The sequence below is a fragment of the Gopherus flavomarginatus genome, chromosome 1 (assembly GCF_025201925.1).
Source record: "Gopherus flavomarginatus isolate rGopFla2 chromosome 1, rGopFla2.mat.asm, whole genome shotgun sequence".
In the NCBI taxonomy this organism is placed as follows: domain Eukaryota; kingdom Metazoa; phylum Chordata; order Testudines; family Testudinidae; genus Gopherus; species Gopherus flavomarginatus.
The window spans coordinates 218,965,586-218,988,166 of NC_066617.1; the positions used below are offsets into that span (position 1 = coordinate 218,965,586).

Consider the following 22,581-nt stretch of genomic DNA (forward strand, 5'->3'; position numbering starts at 1 on the left):
AACAATCCACTGACTTCAGTAGAGCCAGTTTGGAAAAGTGTTAGCCGGAGACATTTTGACTTTTTTACTAAGGAAGATGCTGCAATTACATAGATTCCTGTGAGCTAGTACAATACTCTGCCTGTGCCTCTTTTGATCAAATTGATAACTGTATATTTTGGGAATCATTTTTTTTAGAAGTAATGATAATAATAGACCTGGGAACAGATCTGTCATTAATGGCCTTCAGGGTGGTGGGTTGGGGGGGTTGGTTTGTTTGTTTTGAGAATCTGTAAGCCTACCACTGATTTTGATTTATTAGTGGGGGAGGGAGCTGGGGGAATACAAGGAGCACACAGTGAGAGAGAGCAGAAAGTCCTGTATTATTTAAGGCTATTTGCCTTGCTTACAGTCTCCCCCTGTCCTATGTATTGCAGATGCTGGTTACATTTCTCTCTGTATAACATTGCTGTATTCTGTCATGTTGAAAGATGACTATCCTCTGATGATCTTTTGTCTTTGTTACATGACTGACGCCTGCCTCATTCTTAAATAAGTCTGATATAAATTTGAGCTGTTGCCTTGTTTAATCCCCATTGCCTCTAGGCATAGGAAACTAGCTTATTGGATTTCATTCTGCATGTCTGAGACTTACACTGTGAAAATTGGGGTACTCTCCTGTCAAATCTCTCTTAACGATGTAGTCAGGGAGCTCACTGGATTTTTAACTTTCTGACATTATAATTGAACCATTCTAACCCAAACACCCCGCTGACTGGAGGATCTGGATCTAATTTTCAGACCTGGGCCCTTCTCTGGTTTTCATGTCACTGAAAAGCAATTGTACACAGCTGCTCACACTCCTTCCACAAACATCATGTTTGAGTGGGTAGGTATGAATAGCCCCATTTTTCTTTTTTGATTCCAATTACTTAGATACATGGCACAATTATATACATCATCTGTCAGAGAAAACCATTCTATTCTCTGAAACATCTGTTGTATGCTGCTGTGGAAAAGGGCAGTTTGTCCACTGCAGGCAGAGTTTATTATTTGAGACTATATTGATTTATTGTTATTTTATCCTGTTACTCCTTGATTTAATTGCCAGAGAATCAGTTAGCTAAGCACATTTCTAGTGACAAGAGTGGTGAGGTAGTTCATGAAGCAGAATAGGAGCTCTGTCTAAATCTGCTTTTGGTGCTGCTAGATTACTTTATTATTTTTGTTATCCCAACATTTGTTCGATTGTGCTTTTGTCACTGTGTGTGAATGGTGCCCAGTTATATTTCATCAGTGATTTGATACAATGCAGTTGTTGTTAAGAATGGGAAGGAATCCTATTTTTGTTCTTGCATTATAGTTTGTTCCTATGCCATGACAGTGAGAGAGACAAGGTAGGTAAGGTTACATATTTTATTGGACCAACTTCTGTTGGTGGAAGGTTCAAATTTTCAAACCAAACAGTTATTTAGGTCTGGGGAAAGAAATCAGTAACTGAGCTAAAAACAAATTGGGATTGATAATTAAGAGTAGGGAGTAACAGATGTCACTTGAGAGGGAGTGGGTAATAAAGATTAGATTGTTACCCAGAAGGGGTATGAAGTGAAAAGTGTCCACCCATGGGTGATGTGGTGTTTTTGTCTTCTATAATTTTTCAGCGTGAGTTCATTTGAGAACATAGTGATTGTCTGGTTTCATCCAGTACACAGGTCAGAATGAGTAATAATATAGTACATATGATATGCAGAGCTGCTACAGGTAATGACATTTATATAGCAAAGGTTCCCTAACACTTTCAATTATGTGACCTGTTTTCAGTTGCTTAAACCTTTTCTAGACTTTACCTATTCTGGCTGAAATTTTCCAAGTTTTCTCTTTCCCAAGTTTTTTTGATGATGTTTGTTTTTCAATGTTTAACCTTACCTGAGAGCAAGGAAAGGGGAAAAATAGGTAGTTTTGCCAGTGTTAAGTCCACTCCTCCTCGATAATTTCACTGAAAAGCTCTGGCAACTATAGTGTTTCAAACATGGCAATGAGATAGCCCTGGGATCAAAGAGGTGTCTTTTACTGTCCCCATGAAAAGATACCAAAATTTATCCAAATTATAAATCTCTGAAAATTGCTATTTTTACATGCTCAGAAGAGCTTGATTCTAAAAACTTTGAACATCCCATCTGCATTGAGAATGCCTCACAGAACCCCCTGCCTACTGACTGCATGGAGTGTGTTCCAGTCTCAGGGAGAAACACTAGATCTGGAGAACAAGGAAAAGAAGACTACAACAGCAACTATTTTGGCCTAGGGGGAAGTATACCAGGCTGAAAAACAGAAAGAGACCATGAGTTCAGGTCTCAACAATTCCAGTGACTGAAGTTAATAATTTTGTGCCATTCAAAGCTCTTATTATTGAACTACACTCCTCTCTTGTAGATTCTAGTCTGCGGCTAGCTAGTGAAATTCGCATGCTCTATTACCCTTCCTTGCAGTCTGTGAAGAAAGAGGGAAAGGGGTTTGCTTATGCCTTCTCCATGCCTTCTGAGGCTCCCCCCTACCAGGGTAATCCCAAGTGGAGGACTTTCCCTCTTGCGTAAGTCCTCTGCAAAGAATTTCTCAAGGGAATGGAACAAAACTGAAAATCTGCCCCACTATATTGATTGTGGCCATTCAAAATAATAAGGGAATGTGGTCTAGAAGGAATTACTGTAAGGTAGGCACATAACTCATTGAAAGACCATACTCAAAATGTACTGATCAATGGATCGCTGTCAAACTGGGAGTGCTTGTCTAATAGGTATTATGTGAGGGTCTGTGCTGGGTCTTATATTATTCAATATTTTCATTAATGACTCAGATAACGAAGTGGAGTGTATGCTTATAAAATCTGTGGATGATACAAAACTGGAAGGGGTTACAAGCACTTTGGAGGACAGCATTAGAATTCAAAATGACCTTGACAAATTGGAAATTGTGCTGAAATCAAACATATTTAATTCAATATAGCCAAGTGCAAAGTACTACACTGAGGAAGGAAAAGTCAAAGCACAACTACAAAACAGAGAATAACTAGAAAGGCTGTAGAACTGCTGAAAAGGATCTGGAGTTATAGTAGATCACAAACTGAATATGAGTCGTCAGTGCAATGCAGTTACAAAAAAGGCCAATATATTCTGAGGTGCATTAATAGGAGTGTTATATGTAATGCACAGAAGGTAACTGTGTCCAGGTTTGGGTCCACACTTTAAGGAAGATGTGGACAAATTGGAGATAGTTTTTAGGAGAGTAACAAAAATTATAATGATAAAAGGTTTAAAAAACCTGACCTATGAGGAAAGGTTAAAAAACCCAAAACTGGGCATGTTTAGTCTTGAGAAAAAGGTGGCCGGGGAAGAGGGGACCTGATAAATCTTGCAATATGTTAAGGGATATTATAAAGAAGACAGTGATCAATTGTTCTCCCTGCCCACTGAAGGTAGGACAAGATATTATGGGCTTAATCTGCAGAAACGGAGATTTAGGTTACATATTAGAAAAAACATTCTAATTATAAGGGTGGTTAAGCTCTGGAATAGGCTTCCAAGGGAGGTGTGGAATTCCTGTCCATTAGATGTTTTTAAGAACAAAGTGGTCAAATGCATGTCAGGGATTTGGTCCTGCTTCTTCGCAAGGGGCTGGACTAGATGTTAGTTGGAGGTGGCTTCCTGCCCTGTATTTATCAAAATGTTAATTGACAGTATGCAGGTGTTACTTTGTAAGTATAATTACCAAGAGAAAACAGGTGTAAACTGAAATATGTTACATAAGAACATAAGAATGTCCATACTGGGTCAGACCAAAGGTCCATCAAGTCCAGTATCCTGTCTATCGACAGTGACCAATGCCAGGTGTCCCAGAGGGAGTGAACCTAACAGGTAATGATCAAGTGATTTCTCTCCTGCTATCCATCTCCACCCTCTGACAAACAGAGGCTATGGACACCCTTCCTTACCCATCCTGGCTAATAGCCATTAATGGACTTAACCTCCATGAATTTATTCAGTTTTCGTTTAAACCCTGTTGTAGTCCTAGCCTTCGCAACCTCCTCAGGCAAGGAGTTACACAGGTTGACTGTGTGCTATGTGAAGAACTTCCTTTTATTTGTTTTAAACCTGCTGCCCATTAATTTCATTTGGTGGCCCCTAGTTCTTATATTATGGGAACAAGTAAATAACTTTTCCTTATTCACTTTCTCCACACCACTCATGATTATGTATATCTCTATTATGTGTACCTCCCACTTAGTCTCCTCTTTTCCAAGCTGAGAAGTCCTAGCCTCTTTAATCTCTCCTCATATGGGACTCATTCCAAACCCCTAATCATTTTAGTTGCCCTTCTCTGAACCTTTTCTAGTGCCAGTATATCTTTTTTGAGATGAGACCACCACATTTGTACACAGTATTCAAGATGTGGGCATACCATGGATTTATATAAAGGCAATAAGATATTCTCCCTCTTATTCTCTATCCTTTTTTGAATGATTCCTAACATCTTGTTTGTTTTTTTGACTGCCACTGCACACTACATGGACATCTTCAGAGAACTGTCTGCGATGACTCCAAGATCTCTTTCCTGATTAGTTGTAGCTAAACTAGGCCCCATCATATTGTATGTATAGTTGGGGTTATTTTTTCCAATGTGCATTACTTTACATTTATCTACATTAAATTTCATTTGCCATTTTATTGCCCAATCACTTAGTTTTTTGAGATCTTTTTGAAGTTCTTCACAGTCTGCTTTGGTCTTAACTATCTTGAGCAGTTTAGTATCATCTGCAAATTTTGCCACCTCATTGTTTACTCCTTACTATGAAACACGCAGATGGATGGTGACTTCTGCATATTAAGGTTTCCTGATTTTTCCCAATACAAGAGCTTTTTCAGTTGCTTATAACCTTGCCAAACTTTAACCATTTGGGATGAAGTTTTCCATGCTAGATCTGTCTCCCACTGATTTTTTTTTCTTTGAAAATTTCAACTTAACAGTTCTGTCATTCTTGAGAATTAGGGTAGGGAAAAATTGTGAGACCCCTCCCCATGTTAAATATAATCTATCAACTTGTGTTTTAGATGCTCTAGTGTCCCCATGCTTTAGAGCAGGGAATTAACATTTGATGGATGGGTCATCTTTGTGACAGGGGTGTGCTGTTACCATCTCCATAAAATACTGCCCAAATTTGGCTAAGTTATAAAACTTTTAAATATTGCAGTTTGCTTATGCTCGGTAGAGATTTGTTAGATTTTAGCAGTATAAATCCCCAAAGGTCCTGTCTTCGCTGATCATGCTCCAGCCTGGAGCTGGGCAGGATTTTCTTTGCAATTTGTAACTCTGGGGTGGTGTTAACTAGATCTGGGTCTGGGCATCAGAAACTGATAACAGGGAGCCTGCACTTTGATAGCGATCCCCTCCCCTAGGTCAGGCAGTAGAGGGCACAACTTCCAGACCTGGGGAAGCATGGAAATGATAGAATTGGACAAGTCTAGGGAGAGAGACTGGGGCAACAAGCTGACAACTTTAATTCACCTCTCCTGTGCATATGTTTTATTATAGTCTTTAATTACATCATCACACACTGGCTTTTTCCACCGGACCCTTGCCTTGTTCAGTGCACAGGGCAGAGCTGCTCTGGGGATGCAACAAGGTTGTGTAGTAAAGGATATTGTTGTCTGTAGGACCTCTGTTTCACTTATTGCAGAAGTTAGAAGGAGAACAAGCAAGGGGTCACAGGAGGAGAAAGGATAATCTCATGTCTGAGGCAGTTTTATGCTGCCCTATGGAATTCAGTTGTACAGAGTTCCTGTGTGATATTGGGCAAGTACTGAAACCAAATTTTTTACAGGTGATTTCTATTTGTTCCTCTCTGAGTTCCTGACTTGAGACCCTGGGATCTGATTTCCAGAAGTGCTAAGGATTCGGAGCTGCAACTGCAGTCAGTAGGAACAGTACTTGCAACATATAAAGTGTTATGCAATGCTAAGTACTATGGTCCTCAGGCCTTAATCTCTCTATGCCTGTAAAATGGGGATGCTTCCACTCATCTGAAAATAAATTCAGTAATGTTTGTAATGCACTCGGACTGTCATGTCTAGTGCCAAAGAAAAGGCCATGAGGTAATTAATACTCAGTAAATAAAAGAAAACAAATGTGCATTAAGGTAAAATGTAAACTATCTTCAGAGCAAGGTTTGAATAGTGTACAGTAAATAAGGCAGGGGCTACACGTTGAACAATGAGGAGAAAAAACATATTGAGTAGCTGCTCATTAAGAAGGCACCAATCATCCTGTGTACTGATTGAAGCAGGGGTCCTGTGGCAAAAATAGTATGTGATCATGTAATTAAAGACTGCATCATAATGCACCCACAACAGGGGGCAAAGTTAAGGTTGCACAGGCAACCTTAATACTAGTATTTCCTAAGTTTTGCGTATTCGACATTGCAACATTAATAATGTTCTTTAACGTAGTTTTTATGTGTAATATTATAACACATACAAACACTGTTAAAAAAGTAATCTAACAGCCATTTAAAATGAGTAAGCTATTGATATTTATAAAATTTCAACTGCACAAACTCAACAAATCTTTTTCAATCCGAAGTTTCATTCTGAATGTTGATGACAGAACTAAACACTTAAAGAAGAAAGACAGATTGAACTAGACAGTTTTCAAGAAAGGGACAACTATATTTGCATATTGTAGCACCTTACTGCTCATGTATTCCCATTTTTTAGTCAATGAGATTCTACTCTGGCACAGAACTGTGTTTGGGGACTGGAATCTTCCTGTCTAAAGAGCGATAATAGATGTTTTCCCCCTTTTCTTTTTAGGCACTTCAAGAAGACTTGGAACAGGAACAAGTCAGGGTGAATTCCCTTACTCATATGGTAGTTGTGGTGGATGAAAGTGGTGGAGATAAAGCTACTGCTGCACTAGAAGAACAACTTCAGGTAAATGTTGAATTACTTTATATATTAAAAAAAAAGCATCCATCTTAAGCATCCCTCAAGAAACATTTGAGATTGTTTGTTTTTAAAATATTTTTGTCAGTCCTGTTTTTATGTGCATGGCTAAATGTAAATATTTGGGGGGAAAGTGCCTGAACTATTTAAAAATATGAAGTTTTTTTGGTATGAAATCAGAAAAAGGGGTTACATGCCATCTGTAAACTAAAGATAAAAAGCAATAGTCCAGCCTTCCTGCACTATGTACACAAAACCCTTCTTTTAGGTTCTCTGGTACAACATTCACTCTGACAATATGTCTGAAATATTTGATCAAAATGAGCTTTAAATGATTTGGTAAGCTCTGAGTTACTCCAGACACAGTGGTACAAGCATACCTGTCCTGTTTGCAATCTCAACCACCTTATCTTATTTTCTCATTTTTTTCTGTGTGCATTTGTTTTGTATCCTGGTGAAATGTCGTCTCTCCAGCCAGCTACTTCAGGCTGCTTCTCTCTGACATAGTTTAGTCTCATGCTCAATCTCCAAATATGGGAGTGAGAGGGAAACAAGTTGGCTGCAACCGCTTTAGGGCTCAGACATAAACAGGCATTTCACGTTCATCTGGTTCAACAACAAAACTGAGTTGTTTGCAATCATCTCTGTTCCTGATGCTGCATTATCCTGTGCCACTGGGGTACTGAAATTACAAAAAGATCAATTCCTAAAGAAATGCAGTATTCATTGTGGCTGATCAACTGAGGAAAATTGTCATAACATGGAACAACATACCACAGCATCTAATCTTACTTAACCTTTTTAAAAAAATAAAGAAAAAAAAAGCGGGGGGGGGGGGGAGTCCAAGAACTAGAGATCTTTTCTAAACTTTCCATGCTATGTACAGGAACAATAAGTGATAAATTACACCTCTTCCACTGAAATAATATCTCATTCATAGTGTAAAAAAGGGGGAGCCAGTGGATGGTAGGGAAAGTCAGAATAAATGTTACGTTACCTAGTCTACTGGAAGAAAGTGTGACCACTGCTTCTTATGCCAAATAGATGTTTCACTACTAGCTTGTTTTCCCCCAATCCCTTGTTCACCTCTATCAGTTGCCTCTCATCTATTTTAGATAGTCTCAGCCCCAAAAGAGGTTACAATCTTTTATGTTTGCACATTGCCTAGCACAGTGGAGCTCTGACTGGGGACACTAGGTGCTACTTCAGTGCAAATGATAATCATCAGCGGACAGTCAATGAAATGGAAAAGTGGCAAATTCAAAACTGATAAAAGGAAATGTTTTTTCACGCAATGCAGTTAGTCTTCTCTGATCCAGCATGGCATTTCCTACATTTAATGAGCATATATTTAGGCACTCGGGTTTAAAAAATGTGCCTATTGTTATTACCGGAATTCTTAAATATGCAAGCACAAAGTCAGAAAAGCAGATATTGTTCTGAATTATATATGCACAGATATATTGCCATTGAGCAATATAAATGTGGCTTTTAAACTGTAAACCTCATTGGAATGTATGTGAACGGACTGCACAGTACCAGAAGTGCCCAGAAGAACAGCTGACTCAGCTATAATTATAAGAAATTTCATTTCTAAATTATGTTGGAAAAACAAAATTTTTCAGTTGAAGTTATTTTTCCCATAAATTGTGTGTTGGCAAAGAAATTTTTCAATGGGGGGAGAAAAACATTGTTGAAAAAACTTCAAACAGCTCTAGTTACAAGGGTCTTGCACATCTGGGCAGGGCCAGTCACACTGTGATCCTTAGGTCTCAAGGATCAGGTTGGGGGCAGTCAGTGTTTTCATTGTCTTCTGTTGTTTAGTTCTCTTATGACTATGATGTACAACTTCCAAGCTGATTGTGTTCTCTAGGAGATTCAAAAGTGCAGAAGAAACTAGTTCGAGCAAAGACTATTAACAGCCATACTGATACAATAGCATGAAAAAAAAAACCGTATAGGTAGGTTTATGAAATCTCTGAGTGTAAGACAGGATAACTTATGTTTTTTCCCCTTACTATGGAAAAGAATTAGACTTTTGAAGGCACACTGAACTGCCCCTGTATTGGTGGAATACAAGTTCCATGGTAAAGTACGGAGGAGATATAATTTCATCATTGGGAATTGAAAGCTCTGATGTGGCCATCTTAGGCCTGAATTATTTGCAGCATCTTCACTGCCACTTCGCTGCCAGATTTTCACAGACATAAGGAGTCTGATTATTGTGGGGAGGGGTAGCTCATTGGTTTGAGCATTGGCCTGCTAAACCCAGGGTTGTGAGTTCAATCCTTAAGGGGGCCATTTAGGGATTTCAGGATTGGTCCTGCTTTGAGCAGTGGATTGGACTAGATGATCTCCTGAGGTCCCTTCCACCCCTAAGAATCTATGATGGCAACAAAGTTTGTAATGCTTTACATTTGAAAGATAAATCTGAAAATCTTCCTCAATTTCATCTGTCACTTTAGCTGAGATTTAGTTTTATTTTCTCACATAGGTCTTTGTGGTTCCCATCATCCTCTGAAATGAAATTAGTATTGGGTAGACTGCTTTTTCTGTGAAACATCTGGAGGGTAATTCCTCCTTTCATTTCATGGAAATGAAATGTGTGTTTAGGTTAAAAATGTACTAAATATAATTAGTTACATTACTGTTCCCTGCACAAGAGACTTTTCACAACACAATTTAGGCTTCCTCTGCCTCCATTAAAGACATTCTTCTGCTGCCGTTTTGCTGTTCAGAGAGCATGTAGGTGGGGAGTTGAAAAAAGCTAATAGTGCAATCATAGACAATAATTTAGCATTAATTTAGTACTTATGGGGAATATGCAACCTATGCTTTTTTTTTAGGATACAAAATAGCGATATGCACATCTCAGAAAGTTCAGAGGTGTGGCTAAAAATGAATAAGCACCCAAACTTAATGCGATCTTTGAAATTTTTGAGGTCCTCTTCTTCTCTCTCTGTGGGTCCACCCTACACCTTCAACACTACTATCCTCGCCCTTCTTCAGGACCAAGGCCAAGTAATCAGATCTCCCCCTCCTCGTTGTACTAGTGGTGGCAACAGCAGTTACATTTATTGGCACTCTGATGCTTTCTTGATGGTATAGCTCCACCTTGAAAATACGCATTGAAATCTCCAAGCTGAATGAGATTCCTTGTTCTAGGGTGTTAGTGGCACGATGTACTATGGCTTGAGACAAACTAGCAGTACTGTGTACGGTATAGCTATACTTAGGAACAAATCATTCTGTTTCTCCTGAGAAATACTAGTGCATTTCTTATTTATATATGGTTCATATGGATGTTTCGCTTGCAGCTCCAATAGCAAAGTGAGACATACAAGCTAGTCTACATACTCACACACATTCAAAATATGTACTCTTGTTAAAATTCATATTTCTAGATGCTTAGGTGTTTTGGCATGTCTTACAACTTCAAAAAGTTGACCCATTCTCTGTCAAGTTTTCATTTATTACTGAAGCATTTCTAATGAAAATGGGACCATTTTAGAACAACTGCTGTTTGGGGGGCGGGGAGGGTAAACATCTTGCCTGTCCATGTTTTCACAGCCAAATTACTGCTTCTGTGAATTTTCAGAGGTGAGAAAATGGTGAAATAAAATGTTGGAGAATGTCATGACTTCCTCCCCTCAGTTTCACTTTGCCGCAATCGGAGTTTACCTGCTATTATCTCTCTCAACTTTGGTTTTGTAAAAGACACGATAATGTTATCAAATGCTTATTTAAAAATGTGTTGTAAAAACACACACACAATATTACATTAAAAAAACTACATTAAAAGAACATTAAGGTAGCAAAGTCAAACACTTAAGATAGGAAATACCAGAATTAAGGTTGTCTGTGTAGCTTTTTTCCATAGGTGCCTTGAATTTTTCTAGTATCTCATTGACAGACAAACCTCTTGTTAAAACAAAATTATTAATTAAAACCACTAGCTTTAGCAAAATTGAATAACTCTGTGCTGGGGAAAATATGGATTCACTATTTTTATGATGAAATTAACAGTTCATAAATTTAAAATCTACTTTTGCCATCCAGTATCCAGTGAATCCCACTTTTTCATGTGTATATATATGTGCAGCATAAGAGCCACAGTATGTTATTTGCAGCTACCCATTCAAATTTGGCCTTACCTACAACTCTGCAAAAAAAAAAAAAAAAAAAAAAAATCTTTAAAAGCTCTTTGGCTTGCCTAACTAATGCTTCTAAGATGCTACTGACATCAACTCCGCCCCTGGGAATCCAGGATGCAAAAACCTCATACAATTACTGCACCATATGCACCACTAAATCAATCCCAGCACCTTTCACAACATAGTATTCACTTTATCACCTAGTAGTGGCAATTTTTATCCTCATCAACAGGTTATAACACCGTCTTTTATAAGATTGCAGAGATTTTTACAATCAACTTGTACTTCTCTTGACACACACATAAATCTGTATACCTGAGCCTACTTCTTGAAAATATGCTCTTAAACTTCCCTGGACCTGGTGTCAAATGCAGCTTACTCTTTTCCTGAAATTTAGAGGGCAGACAAGTAACTGTCCCTCATTAAACACTGTTTCTAACATTTCAGAGTTACTTCAACTATCCATGTATGATAGACCTTGTCTTGCATTACTTGCCCCTTCCATTTTTAAATATAAGGTACCAGTGTTCTTTTGGGTCAATATTTGTCTGTCAAAATGAAATAATCTGTCATCTTCTATTTGAATTTCATTATCTGGCTTCCCAGTGGGGGCTCTTAAACTGTTTTGGATACCTAGACCAGTATACCAGAAGAGAATATAAAAGAAAGAAATTAGACTGCAGCAGCATCTTATTAACCTTCAACCAAAGCAGATCCTAAATTGCCTTCTGATCCAATATCTAACCAGCCAGGCAATCTTTTCCCAACATCCTTTGTTATGTCACCAGAGAGGCTTGAATACTGCCTGAAAGAGTGAGTCACTCTCAGGTAAACTTGAGGTAAAGCTACTAGAGCAGGTATTTTAAACCTTTGTCATATCATGGGCCACATTTTTATAGAGAAATTATGAGTGTCCCTCTTCCCTTCCATTTCAAGAACTACAGAAATTGCTTAAATGGAAAATTAATATTAAGAAAGTATTTAACTGTTTATTTTAATGTGACATTGCAATAAAAACAAGGAGAGCTAGTACCATGTGTCCAGCCAGTTCTCTGTGGACTGCTGATGTACTGGTAACAAGCTTGTTTGATTCTCTAGTATCGCTGGATTAGAGACAATGAGTACTAGAGTACAGTGGTACAAGAAAATCAAACAAGCTTCTTACCTGGACTGGGAGTTAAGAATTCCTCCACTAACATCCTTTGGAAGTGAGAAATCAGATTAACCTCCTTCAGCCCCCTCCCACACCACAAGAAAATGACAAGATTTGTGTTCTTTGAGTCACTAAACCCCCACATCTCTGAGTCACAACCAACCTCCTTTTGTTCACCACAAAGACTTAAACAGTCAATAGGGGATCACCACCTGGACATGAAAAGTCATGATCCCTTTTAGTCAACCTACTATTTATTTTTCATTTAAATTCACCAACGTCTTTACTCTGTTATGTGAACCTTGGTACCACTAGACCAGAGGGACTTTATCCTTCCAATATTTCCTGGTACAGAAGGCAAAAAGGAGTTGTGACTGGAGCCTATTTTGTTCCAACTGTACTCAGTAGTCAAAAGGACCCTTAGGGACAGTCACCAGCTAGCTCAAGTTAGAACAGTCCCCTCTGCCCAATGCTGTATCTAGAGAATTGTGGAGTTTTAACCTGCTTCCTGATTGTCCTTCCTGTTTTTTTTAGTTGAGGGAAGCTGAGACCCAGGCCCTGATGTTAAAGGTAGTTATATTTACATAGTTTATCATGTATCAGTACTAACGTTTATAAAGTTATCTTTTGATCTATGATCCATTGTTATAGTTCGCGTAAAAAATTCTTATATCAGAATAGACTGAGAAAAGTAAATCAGGGTTAATACCATAATGACTATTGCAGAACATATACATTTTCAATGTACTGAAATTCTCCCTTGTTTTTGTGTGATAGACATGTAGACACAAACAAAATTTCGACAGACCACTGGTCCATCCAGTCCAGCAGTGGTTAGCATGACTTCATTAGAGAAGCATCTTTTACCAAAATTCTTCCATTAGTTGCAGACTCAAGACTGCTTATTATAATTTACTGTATGCTTACTCTCAGTGCTCCTGCCAGTTTATTTTGTTTGTTTTTCTGATTTCCATGTTTGCTTCATTCAATCTTTATCAGATTATTATTGTTCTCCTATTTTATCTTTTCATATCCATAAAAAAAGCATTCCCTCAAAGGACTCTTTTTTTTTTAAATGAATGAAACAGTTTTCATTTGGAGTAGGAATCTGTGAGACTTCCTTTTCTAAGAGTAGAGAGGGTAGAATTTCAGGGGAGAGAGAAAGTATGCTGCTATGATTTATGCTCTGGATCTAAATTGATAGCCCCAAAATGTGCCCCACAGCTATTCCTCAGCTGAAGTTTGAGTCATTGATTTCAGTGGGGCTACCAGCAGAGTAAGATCCTATCCAGCATAAGTAAAGGTGGCAGAACTGAGCACTTTATGATTAAATAATCAATGCTTATCATAGAAGTGAAGACTTCTTACATGGCATTTGTTCCTGTAAATTTGTTACAAATTTGTTTGTTAAATAGATTTACCCCCAAAACCTCTGTGTCCTGTTGGCTACGATCTGTCACTAGAAGTGATTGGTTTAGTACTGGTCACAGTTTAAACCATTTATCAATACCATTATCTATCATTTTTTTAAAATACTTTGCCTGGTCTAACTATGAGACAATAAAAGAAAAGTGTAATTCTTGTGTTGCTTTGGACTTGTACAGCTTTTCTGGGGCGGAGGGTTGTATTTTGTCTTATTTAGTTTTCTTGGAAACACAGCCTCTTCTCAAGTGTGCAAATCAAGCATTTGGAGTGACCTTGTATCATTGAGCTGGTGCAGGCCACTAGATTAAGGAAGAATGTTTCTAAATATAGATCACTGGGATGCAGCCATGTGTAGAATTGTTACTGTAGATGCTGAGAGCAAAGACTGAAAAAAAAAATCTGTGGAGGTATAAACAAAGCTGCTCAAGTATAAGATAAGTTGCTTTATTTACAAAATCTCAGAAGAATAGTGCGCAATAGAAATCTGTAAAGTAAAAGGTAAGTATCGCAGCTTCATGATAACTGCACCTGTATTTGCCCTCCATAGTCCACCAAGGATACTCACTTTAGGTTCGCAGCTCCTCAGCCATCCCCTCTCATGGGCAGAGAACACTGCCTCCTGACTGGGGGCTCCTTACGGTGCCATAGTGCCCTGCTTATACTGTGGTATTCCAAGCAAGCCAGACTGCCTAAATGGTATGTTTGCTTTCTCTCCTGAGGTCTTCAACAGTGTAATTGTCTGCAGTTATAAGTTAGCACACAGCTCTTTCTAAGCAAGCACATTTATTCTTCAAGTAAAATCATTACAAAGAAAACACTGAAAACAATAAAAGAACCTGGAATGCTATAAAGGTTACAAGAGATCACCCCCAACTTCAACCTCTGGCTCTGATAGGTGCCAGTCCTTCAAAACCCAAAATCGGATCTTCCCTCTGGTTACAAGTTTATAGCTGGCTCAGATTCAGAACTAGAACCATCACTCTGGTGGCAGTTCAAACATTTCTTTATACAGCTTGGGCCTTTGAAATCCAATCTCTGGTAACAGGTAATCAGCACTCAAAGACCAGCTCCTTCGGTAGTAGTTTCAAAGGGCTGGGGGGGTTGCATAAGTGGAGGCAGGAAATTTGCGTGTAGCTAAAATATCAGCAAGAAAGATAATGTCAGTTCTTATGGCTCCAGGAATTGGAAAGGTATTTGACTGTATAGCTATTGAGAATAATTCCATCATATCTTTGTTATGAAATGTTTATAATGTGACAGTTATAAAAGGTTTTAGATCAGTCACCTGAACAATGTACTCATCTGTTATGTGTTAAATGATCGGCACTCGTTCATGTTTGTGCAGCAAATACAAGTTCCACGCCTTTCAAATCTACTCTCTCTATCCATTTTAATGTATTGTATTGTACATTGGAAACTGCAGTGCATTGTAACACACAACTCCATCCTGGATACTGCTAGTCATATATTAGCTGGAAGGATACAACAAAAAATAATTTACCCATGAGGAATCAGATATCTATATGACAGACAATGAAACATTTGGCCTACAAAGTCCACATTCACCATAGCTTAATTGTTCCCCCTATGTGAACATCGCTCAGTGACAAATAATGATAATTCTGTGGCATAAAGTTAAAAAAAAATCTTGAGGAATGCCAAAATTCACACTTACACTAGATAAAAAACAGTGTTTCCTGTTTTGCTTTGCATGTGAACATGTCTACATATTTCAACAGCCATTGTTTTCTCATCTTGGTTATAGACCATACTGCTGGATGCAACCAGTGCAGCTGCTAAATCTGCTGTGACCAGTGCTGTATCTGTAGCAATAATTTCAGGTTAAGAAGTAACTACTTCCTCCATCTCTGTTTTTAAGATAGTGCAATTTAATTTGAGGGCATTGTCTACTCTCTGCAACCACTCCAATAAAGTCATAAGCACATTAGAGCCAGAAGTAGGTACTACAACTAGCCTTGCTGCCTCAGTGGCCTTTTCTAGTTCTCTTGTTAGAGAAGATATTTGTAGTTTGAGTTGTGTAGAATAATTTCTCCTTTCCTTTGAGTTCTTCCTTAACTAGAATATCCCATGTCCTTTTTCCTTTCTCCTCTCCCATCTTCTCAGTTCATATACTTTCTCTACGGAGGTGCGTTGAAAGGAGAGTGTTGTACTTCTGATAGATTCCAAGATTTTAGGCCAGACGGGCCCACTATGATCATTTGGTCTGACCTCTTGTACAGCATAGGACATAGAACTTCCTCAAAATAAGTCTTGGATCAGATCTTCTTGGAAAAAATATCAAAACTTAATTTAAAAATGATCAGTAATGGAAAATCCACCATGAAAATGTAAATTGTTCCAATGGTTAATTACCCTCTCTGTTTTAAAAAAAAGAAAGGTTAGTTTGACAGGATCTATTTTCCATAAACTCATGTTGATTTGTGTTAATAACATTACCTTCTTTTAATTCTTGATTGATCAAGTCCTGTATCACCTACTCCGTTATCTTGCCCAGTATGGAAGTCAGGCTCACAGGCTTTTACTTATCCAGGTCATCCCACTTACCTGTTTTAAAAATTGACACATATTATTAGCTTTCTTCTAGCCTTCTGGAACTCCCCAAATTCCAAGGCTTATTAAAAATAAACATTAATAGTCCGCAAGCAGCTCAGCCAGCTCTATTAAAACTGTTGGGAGCAAGTTTAATATTTTTTGTAATCCTTATTGTTCTTAACTTGCTGGCAGTATATTTCTCTTGTGTCCCTCTTCTTCTCTTATTGTTTCCCACAATTCCTAGCTTGTGATTTATGTTCATTACTATCATTTTTTTCTCTTTCTTCCTTTCTTTCTCTTTCTCTTAATATAGCTTTATTCACTTCCACTGTAAACCAGTTAAATATTTTAACCAGCACTGGCTTCTTCCTCAGTTGGAGGATTGCAGCTTTCTGGGCATCTAGTAAGGTGTTCTTAAATAATTTGCAAATAACATGCATGTTTTTCTAATTAAACTCTTCCTCCCAGATGATTTGGCTTATAATTGTTTTCAGCTCTGTGAAATTGGGTTTATTAAAGCACCAAGTATATACAAGTTGGGTGTTTTGGACAGATTTTATGATGACACTAGATTGTGCAGGTGTGTGGTGTAGATGGCACAGTTAGAGAGCTAGCTGCACTTCTGGCTCCAATCTGGTCTCTTTGAGTGCATCCCTTAGTTATTGGGTCCATCACCTTTCTTAGGGTGAAATCATGTGCTTCTCCTACTCTTAAACCAGGGTCCAGGCTACAGCACCTTGAGGTCTAACAATACTTACTCAGCAGGCCCAATTGCACGTGTTCCGTTCGGAAGCTTGTGACTGGTGGTGAATACCAGTGACCAGACACCTTTCTCAAACCCAAGTATTGTTCAGTCTAAAACACAAAGGGGGGGAAAATAACATAAAAGTAAAGGGATTTTAACGCAAAAAAAAGATCAATACTCACATCTGTCTTACCATCAATCCTCCTTACCATCAACCCTGTTGTAGTGGGCCACGCAGGGCTTGCTGCTTCAGATTCACCAGTGGAAGCTGTCTGTTCACTGCAGACAGATTCCTCACAACTGCCTCCCCACCTACAGAGTGGCTGTTTAACTGCTCAATGTCTTTTTGATTCCAAGTCTTGGCAGAGAAAGTTTTGTATATTTGGCTGGAGCCTGGAAGTAGCATCTTCCCAGCTATTAACTCAGGCTCCCTCTCTTAATGACACCTGCTGTGTTTACTGGGAGGTTGATTATCTGGAGTTATTTGCTGCCTTTCTACTAATTTTCTAACAACCCTGCTATTAAACTAATCCAACATAAGCACACAGTTAGCATTTCAATGTTCCAAATAACCAGGTCATATCCAGTATTCATAAATAGGCTCTATGTCCTTCACAATAGATATGTATTAATAGTCTCTTACAAGTAGGGATAGAGATACTAACAACATTCTAAACTAAATTAACTGGTGATTGATCTGAAAAAATAGATGGCATCTAAGCTTACAGATTGAAGAGAGAACTTGTCAATTGTGCACATGCAGTATGCACAATATATTTGTGCCTTCACTTTGCAGACACATGGAATTCTAATGCTTGCACAATCCTTTAAATAGTCTTAACACCTGCATACTTGCCAGGCATTAGTATTTGTAATTATTGGGTTCTGCTAGTGTAAATAAATAATAATGCTTGTATATTAGACTATGTAAAGAGCATACACAAGTGTTTGCTGGCAGGCAGAAAAATATATACCTGCACAAGTGAAGGTCAAGGAATGAAAATTCAAATGGAACAGTAAAGCAGTATTTTGGGTACAGCTGTGTGACGAAAGATAATTCTGTTTTGTAAAGGATTTTGATATTTCAAACTTCAATTTCTTTCTAACGGTAAGGAAAGGCAAACATTGCAAAGTTCTCTATGAAAGGGAAATGAAGTCCTGGCTCTGAGGCAAACTGAAGGGTACCTGGGAGGCTGGAAGTTCAAGCTTGATGGTGTGTTTTTCTGCTTCTGTGTCTGTCCTTTTTACTGTGATCTCCCCTAAATTGTAATGAAAAAAAAAATCCCAACAAAGTACATACTACAATCCTTTCCTTGGGGGAAAAAAGGTTTTTCATAGTATATTGGCATATTTCCTCAATAAGTTGAACATCAGAGGCAGTACCTGTGGAAGCCAGTAAAAAAAAAATATTGGTGAAATACTATTGAAGTTAAATGGGAGTATGAAAGGATGTCACCACTGGAGTGCAGTCGGGGATACTCACATACAGAAGTTTTTGAAATGTGTATTAACTGAGCTTGTAAAACTTGATCACATTAATTTTTATGGAAGGCAAACAAATGGGGCATATACATGGATAAAATTATTTAATGAAAAAAATCAAATGGCTATTTGTGGAAACCTTTTTTTATGCATTATTTGTCCAGATCTAATATTGAAACTAAACTAATACCCACTAGGACATTCCTTAATAAAATACCGAAAGGATGAACTTTAATCAGAACTCAAAAAATCTAGCAGCATAGTTTGTACCTGTACATCCAGATGTTAGGGAAGGGGGTATTCCTCAGTCTTATGGTATCAAGTGCATATGCCGCTTGAAAAAAATTGCACTGTTTTAAATCTACCATTCTCTCTCTGGAGGTTGATCAGTGATATTTTTTATGTTTCTAATATGTGTCAGTGTAAGATTTCAGACAAGTCTTCATACTGGAAATTGTTCATTTAATGTATGAGAGCAGTTCTGGTTTGCTTCTTAATGAAGTGGAAAGCATGTCACACACTGACTTTTCAGCTGTGGCATACAGTCAGTTTCATGCCTGGCCGCACAGTCAGATGACATCTGCAATGTGCCTTTTACTTTACTGAGGACTGTGACATAACATTCTTGCAATTCCTACTACACAACATTGCTGGATCCTGTACTCATACTGTAGATCCATGGTATTGCTGCACTGTATGAGAGGTTTGGGTGGATGTGTGTGTGTGTGTGGGGGGGGAATAGGAATTTTTGGTTTTGTTTTAAAAGTCAACTATTTAGATGCTACACTTTTGTTATCATAAACCACAATCCCTACCATAGACACAATTCTTTCTTTAATTACTAATAAATGGGGAAAATTTGAAGAGACCCCTTGCCACAAAACGTATGCATGAGGTCAACAGCAAGGAAGCATATGATGGCATGGGCTGCAAAAACATTTTTACTGCTATTTGTTTGGGAAGACCTGAATAACTCACTTGGGGCACTCATGAGTAATGCACTCTTTCTAAACTTGTGGCAAAAAAAGAGCTTTACAGCACCCTGCACAATCACAACTATATTACCTCTCGCCTCCTATTTTAGGCATTTGTCTCTGAAGTGAGGAAGTAAGAGACAGAGCTGAATTTTTGCTAAAAATGAAGAGCTAGGATATGCTTTTTAAAAAAAAATAAACTATGAATCATGCAAGAATCTCAAATGGTAATAGTGTGCATGTATACAGATATCCATTAGGCGATAGAAAATGACTTAATTAGTGCTTTGGAGAATTTTTGCTTCAATAATTCTCACTGGAACATTGTAGAAAAATAAAGGACTTTGATCTTCTATGCTGACAATGCTATCCTATAGCAGATAGGAATAATCTGAGTGCATCTGGGACTTTACCATTATAATCAAGACTCTGATCAACCCTAATTACATTTCAGATTGTTGTATTTTTGGCAGCAGCAAGTTTAGAAACCACAGTAGTATCAGACTTAATGGAGATATACTATCCATATCTTGGTATTTAAATGCTTCCGTTTCCCTGGCTTTACTGCTTCACAAATTCTTTATGTTGCACTTTTGTTTCAAACAATACTGATATCCAATTCAGGATAACACACAACGTTTTTATGATTTTAAGAGTGAGATTTAAACGAGAGGGTTATCAAAGTATTTTCATCAAGATTTTAAGTGCCATGGGAAAATATTATGAGTCTCAATAACAATAAATGTTTACTAAGTGGTGTGTGTTCTGCTTTCTTTTTAGGATCTGGGAGATCGGTGGGCAGCCATTTGTAGATGGACAGAGGATCGCTGGGTCCTTCTGCAGGATATTCTTCGGAAATGGCAGCAATTTGCTGAGGAGCAGGTGCATACTGTTAGCAGTTATAAACCAGAACATTGTTCAGAAAATTGCACTCTTAATGGTCTTACTGAAGGCTTTTCCTTCTCAATTTCTTTCAGTGCCTTTTCGATTCATGGCTTACAGAGAAAGAGGATGCAGTGAGCAGGATTCATACAACTGGCTTTAAAGATCAGAATGAAATGCTTGCCAGTCTGCGAAAGTTGGCTGTATGTATTTTCCCGTTCAGTTTTTTTTCTTTCCTCATTCGTGAGCCTAACTGCACATCTGGGTTCAGCCAGTTGAACAGCTTCCATGTTTCTTGGGATGACTGGTATCTGGAGAGCATGGAGCCTGATTTTGCTTATGAAAGAGCTACATTTCTGCCACTTGACTTTGCAACCTTGGTAGTGTTCTCTGAACATATGTTTTCTGTTATATACATTTACAACATTAATATCTAATTTGTATATATGTATATAAAAAAAAAACCCAGTTTCAGTTCACAATGTTGTGTTGTATGTATATAGTTTATTTTAAATAAATAAAATTAGACACAAAAATATGTTTAAAAACACTAGTAAGGTCACAAAGTCAGACTCAAAAGTTAGGATATGCCAGATTTCAGGGTACCTGTACACCATAATTCAGCCCTCTTGTGAGTATATATTATGATATAGTCTTGAATTACATGATCGCATACTATTTTTCCACAGAGGACTCTTGCCATATTTAGTGAATGGGTAGTTAGTTATTGACTATTTCTTTGTATCCTACTCATTCAATGGATGGGCCATGATCATATTTATTGAACGCCATCCAAACCCAGCAGAGACTACAAAATTATTAATTTATCCCTGGGCATTTTTATGGTTCTCTCACCATAGTATCTGAGTGCTTTTCAAACATCAGTATATTTTTCTTCACAACCCCTCTGGCCTTCTACCAGCTCAGTGCTCTTTCCTGAAAATGAAGAACATGCAGTTCATCATCTTTATTAAGTGAAACGTACTACTTTGAATTCTGTAACTTTGTACGCGAGTCTTGCAATCCCGGCAAGGCTTAAGACTTTCTAATTGCAGAAAACCAAACTCCCTTGCCCTGCCCTTTATCTGAGGCCACACCCCTGCTCACTCCATCCCCCATCCTTCCATCACTCACTTCCCCCACTTTTGCTCACTTGTTCATTTTCACTGGGCTGAGGCAGGAAGTTGGGGTACATGAGGGAGTGAGGCTCTGAGGTGAGGGGTTTGGGGTGCACAAGGGGGCTCCAGGCTGGGGCCAAGAGATTTGGAGTGCAGGAGAAGATGTGGGCTCCAGGGTGGGGCTGGGGATAAGGGCTTGGGGTAAAGGGGAGGGTTCCAGGTTGGGGCAAAGGGGTTCAAAATGTGGGAGGGAGTGCAGGCTCTGGGAGTGAGTTTGATGCAGGAGCGGGCTCAGGACTGGAACAGGGGGCTTGGGGCTCTAGCTGGGGTGCAGGAAGAGAGGTTGGGGTGAGGGCTGCAGGCAGTGCTTACTTCAGGGGGCTCCCAGAAGTGGCCAATATGTCCCTGTGTCCTCTAGGTGCAGGGACAGCCAGGGACACTCAGCGCGCTGCCCTCACCCACAGGCACTGCTCCACAGCTCCAGTTGGCTGTGGTTTGCAGCCAATGGGAGCTGCAGAGCTGGTGCTCATAGCAGGGGCTACAGGGATATGCCGGCTGCTTCCAGGAACTGCACAGAGCCAGGGCAGGGAGAGAGCCTCTCTTAGCCCCTCTGCGCCGCTGACCGGACTTTTAATGGACTCTAATTGAGATGCTTGCTGCATCTGGATCTTGATATGTTTTGATTTTGGTGGTGCTTTCTGAAATGAAAAAACGAGCATAGAGTGACAATTCATTGTACTTTAAAAACAGTTCAGACTGGGCAGGGGCAGAGAAGAGCAACTAGGATGATCAGGGGAATGGAAGGCCTATCTTATGAGAGGAGATTGGAAGAGCTTGGCTTGTTCAGTCTAGTGAAAAAAAGGCTGAGAAGGGTATATGATTCTCTTCAAATACCTTAGTGGGGTAAACACCAGGAAGGGTGAAGAACTATTTAAGATGAAGGACAGTGTTGGCTGAAGAACAAATAGACTTTCCATGAATAAATTCAGACTGAAAGTTAGAAGGTTTCTAACCATTTAAGGCACAGCCTCCCAATAGGAGTGGTAGAGGCAAACAACTTAATTAGTTTTCAGAGAAAGCTGGACAAATGTCTGAGTGCAATTGTATGATGGGGTTGCTTG

The 22,581-nt window shown here is 38.7% G+C and overlaps 1 protein-coding gene across 11 annotated transcripts in view; it reads left to right on the forward strand.

Moving 5' to 3' along the window:
* DMD (dystrophin) overlaps positions 1-22,581 on the forward strand; it is a 2,125,007-nt gene that overhangs the window by 789,628 nt on the left and 1,312,798 nt on the right. For all 11 annotated transcript variants that reach the window (XM_050936430.1, XM_050936437.1, XM_050936440.1 and 8 more), the window contains 3 exons: positions 6,843-6,962; positions 20,241-20,342; positions 20,438-20,545. In XM_050936430.1, coding sequence (XP_050792387.1) covers positions 6,843-6,962; positions 20,241-20,342; positions 20,438-20,545 — 330 coding nt within the window. The remainder of the gene's footprint in view (positions 1-6,842; positions 6,963-20,240; positions 20,343-20,437; positions 20,546-22,581) is intronic.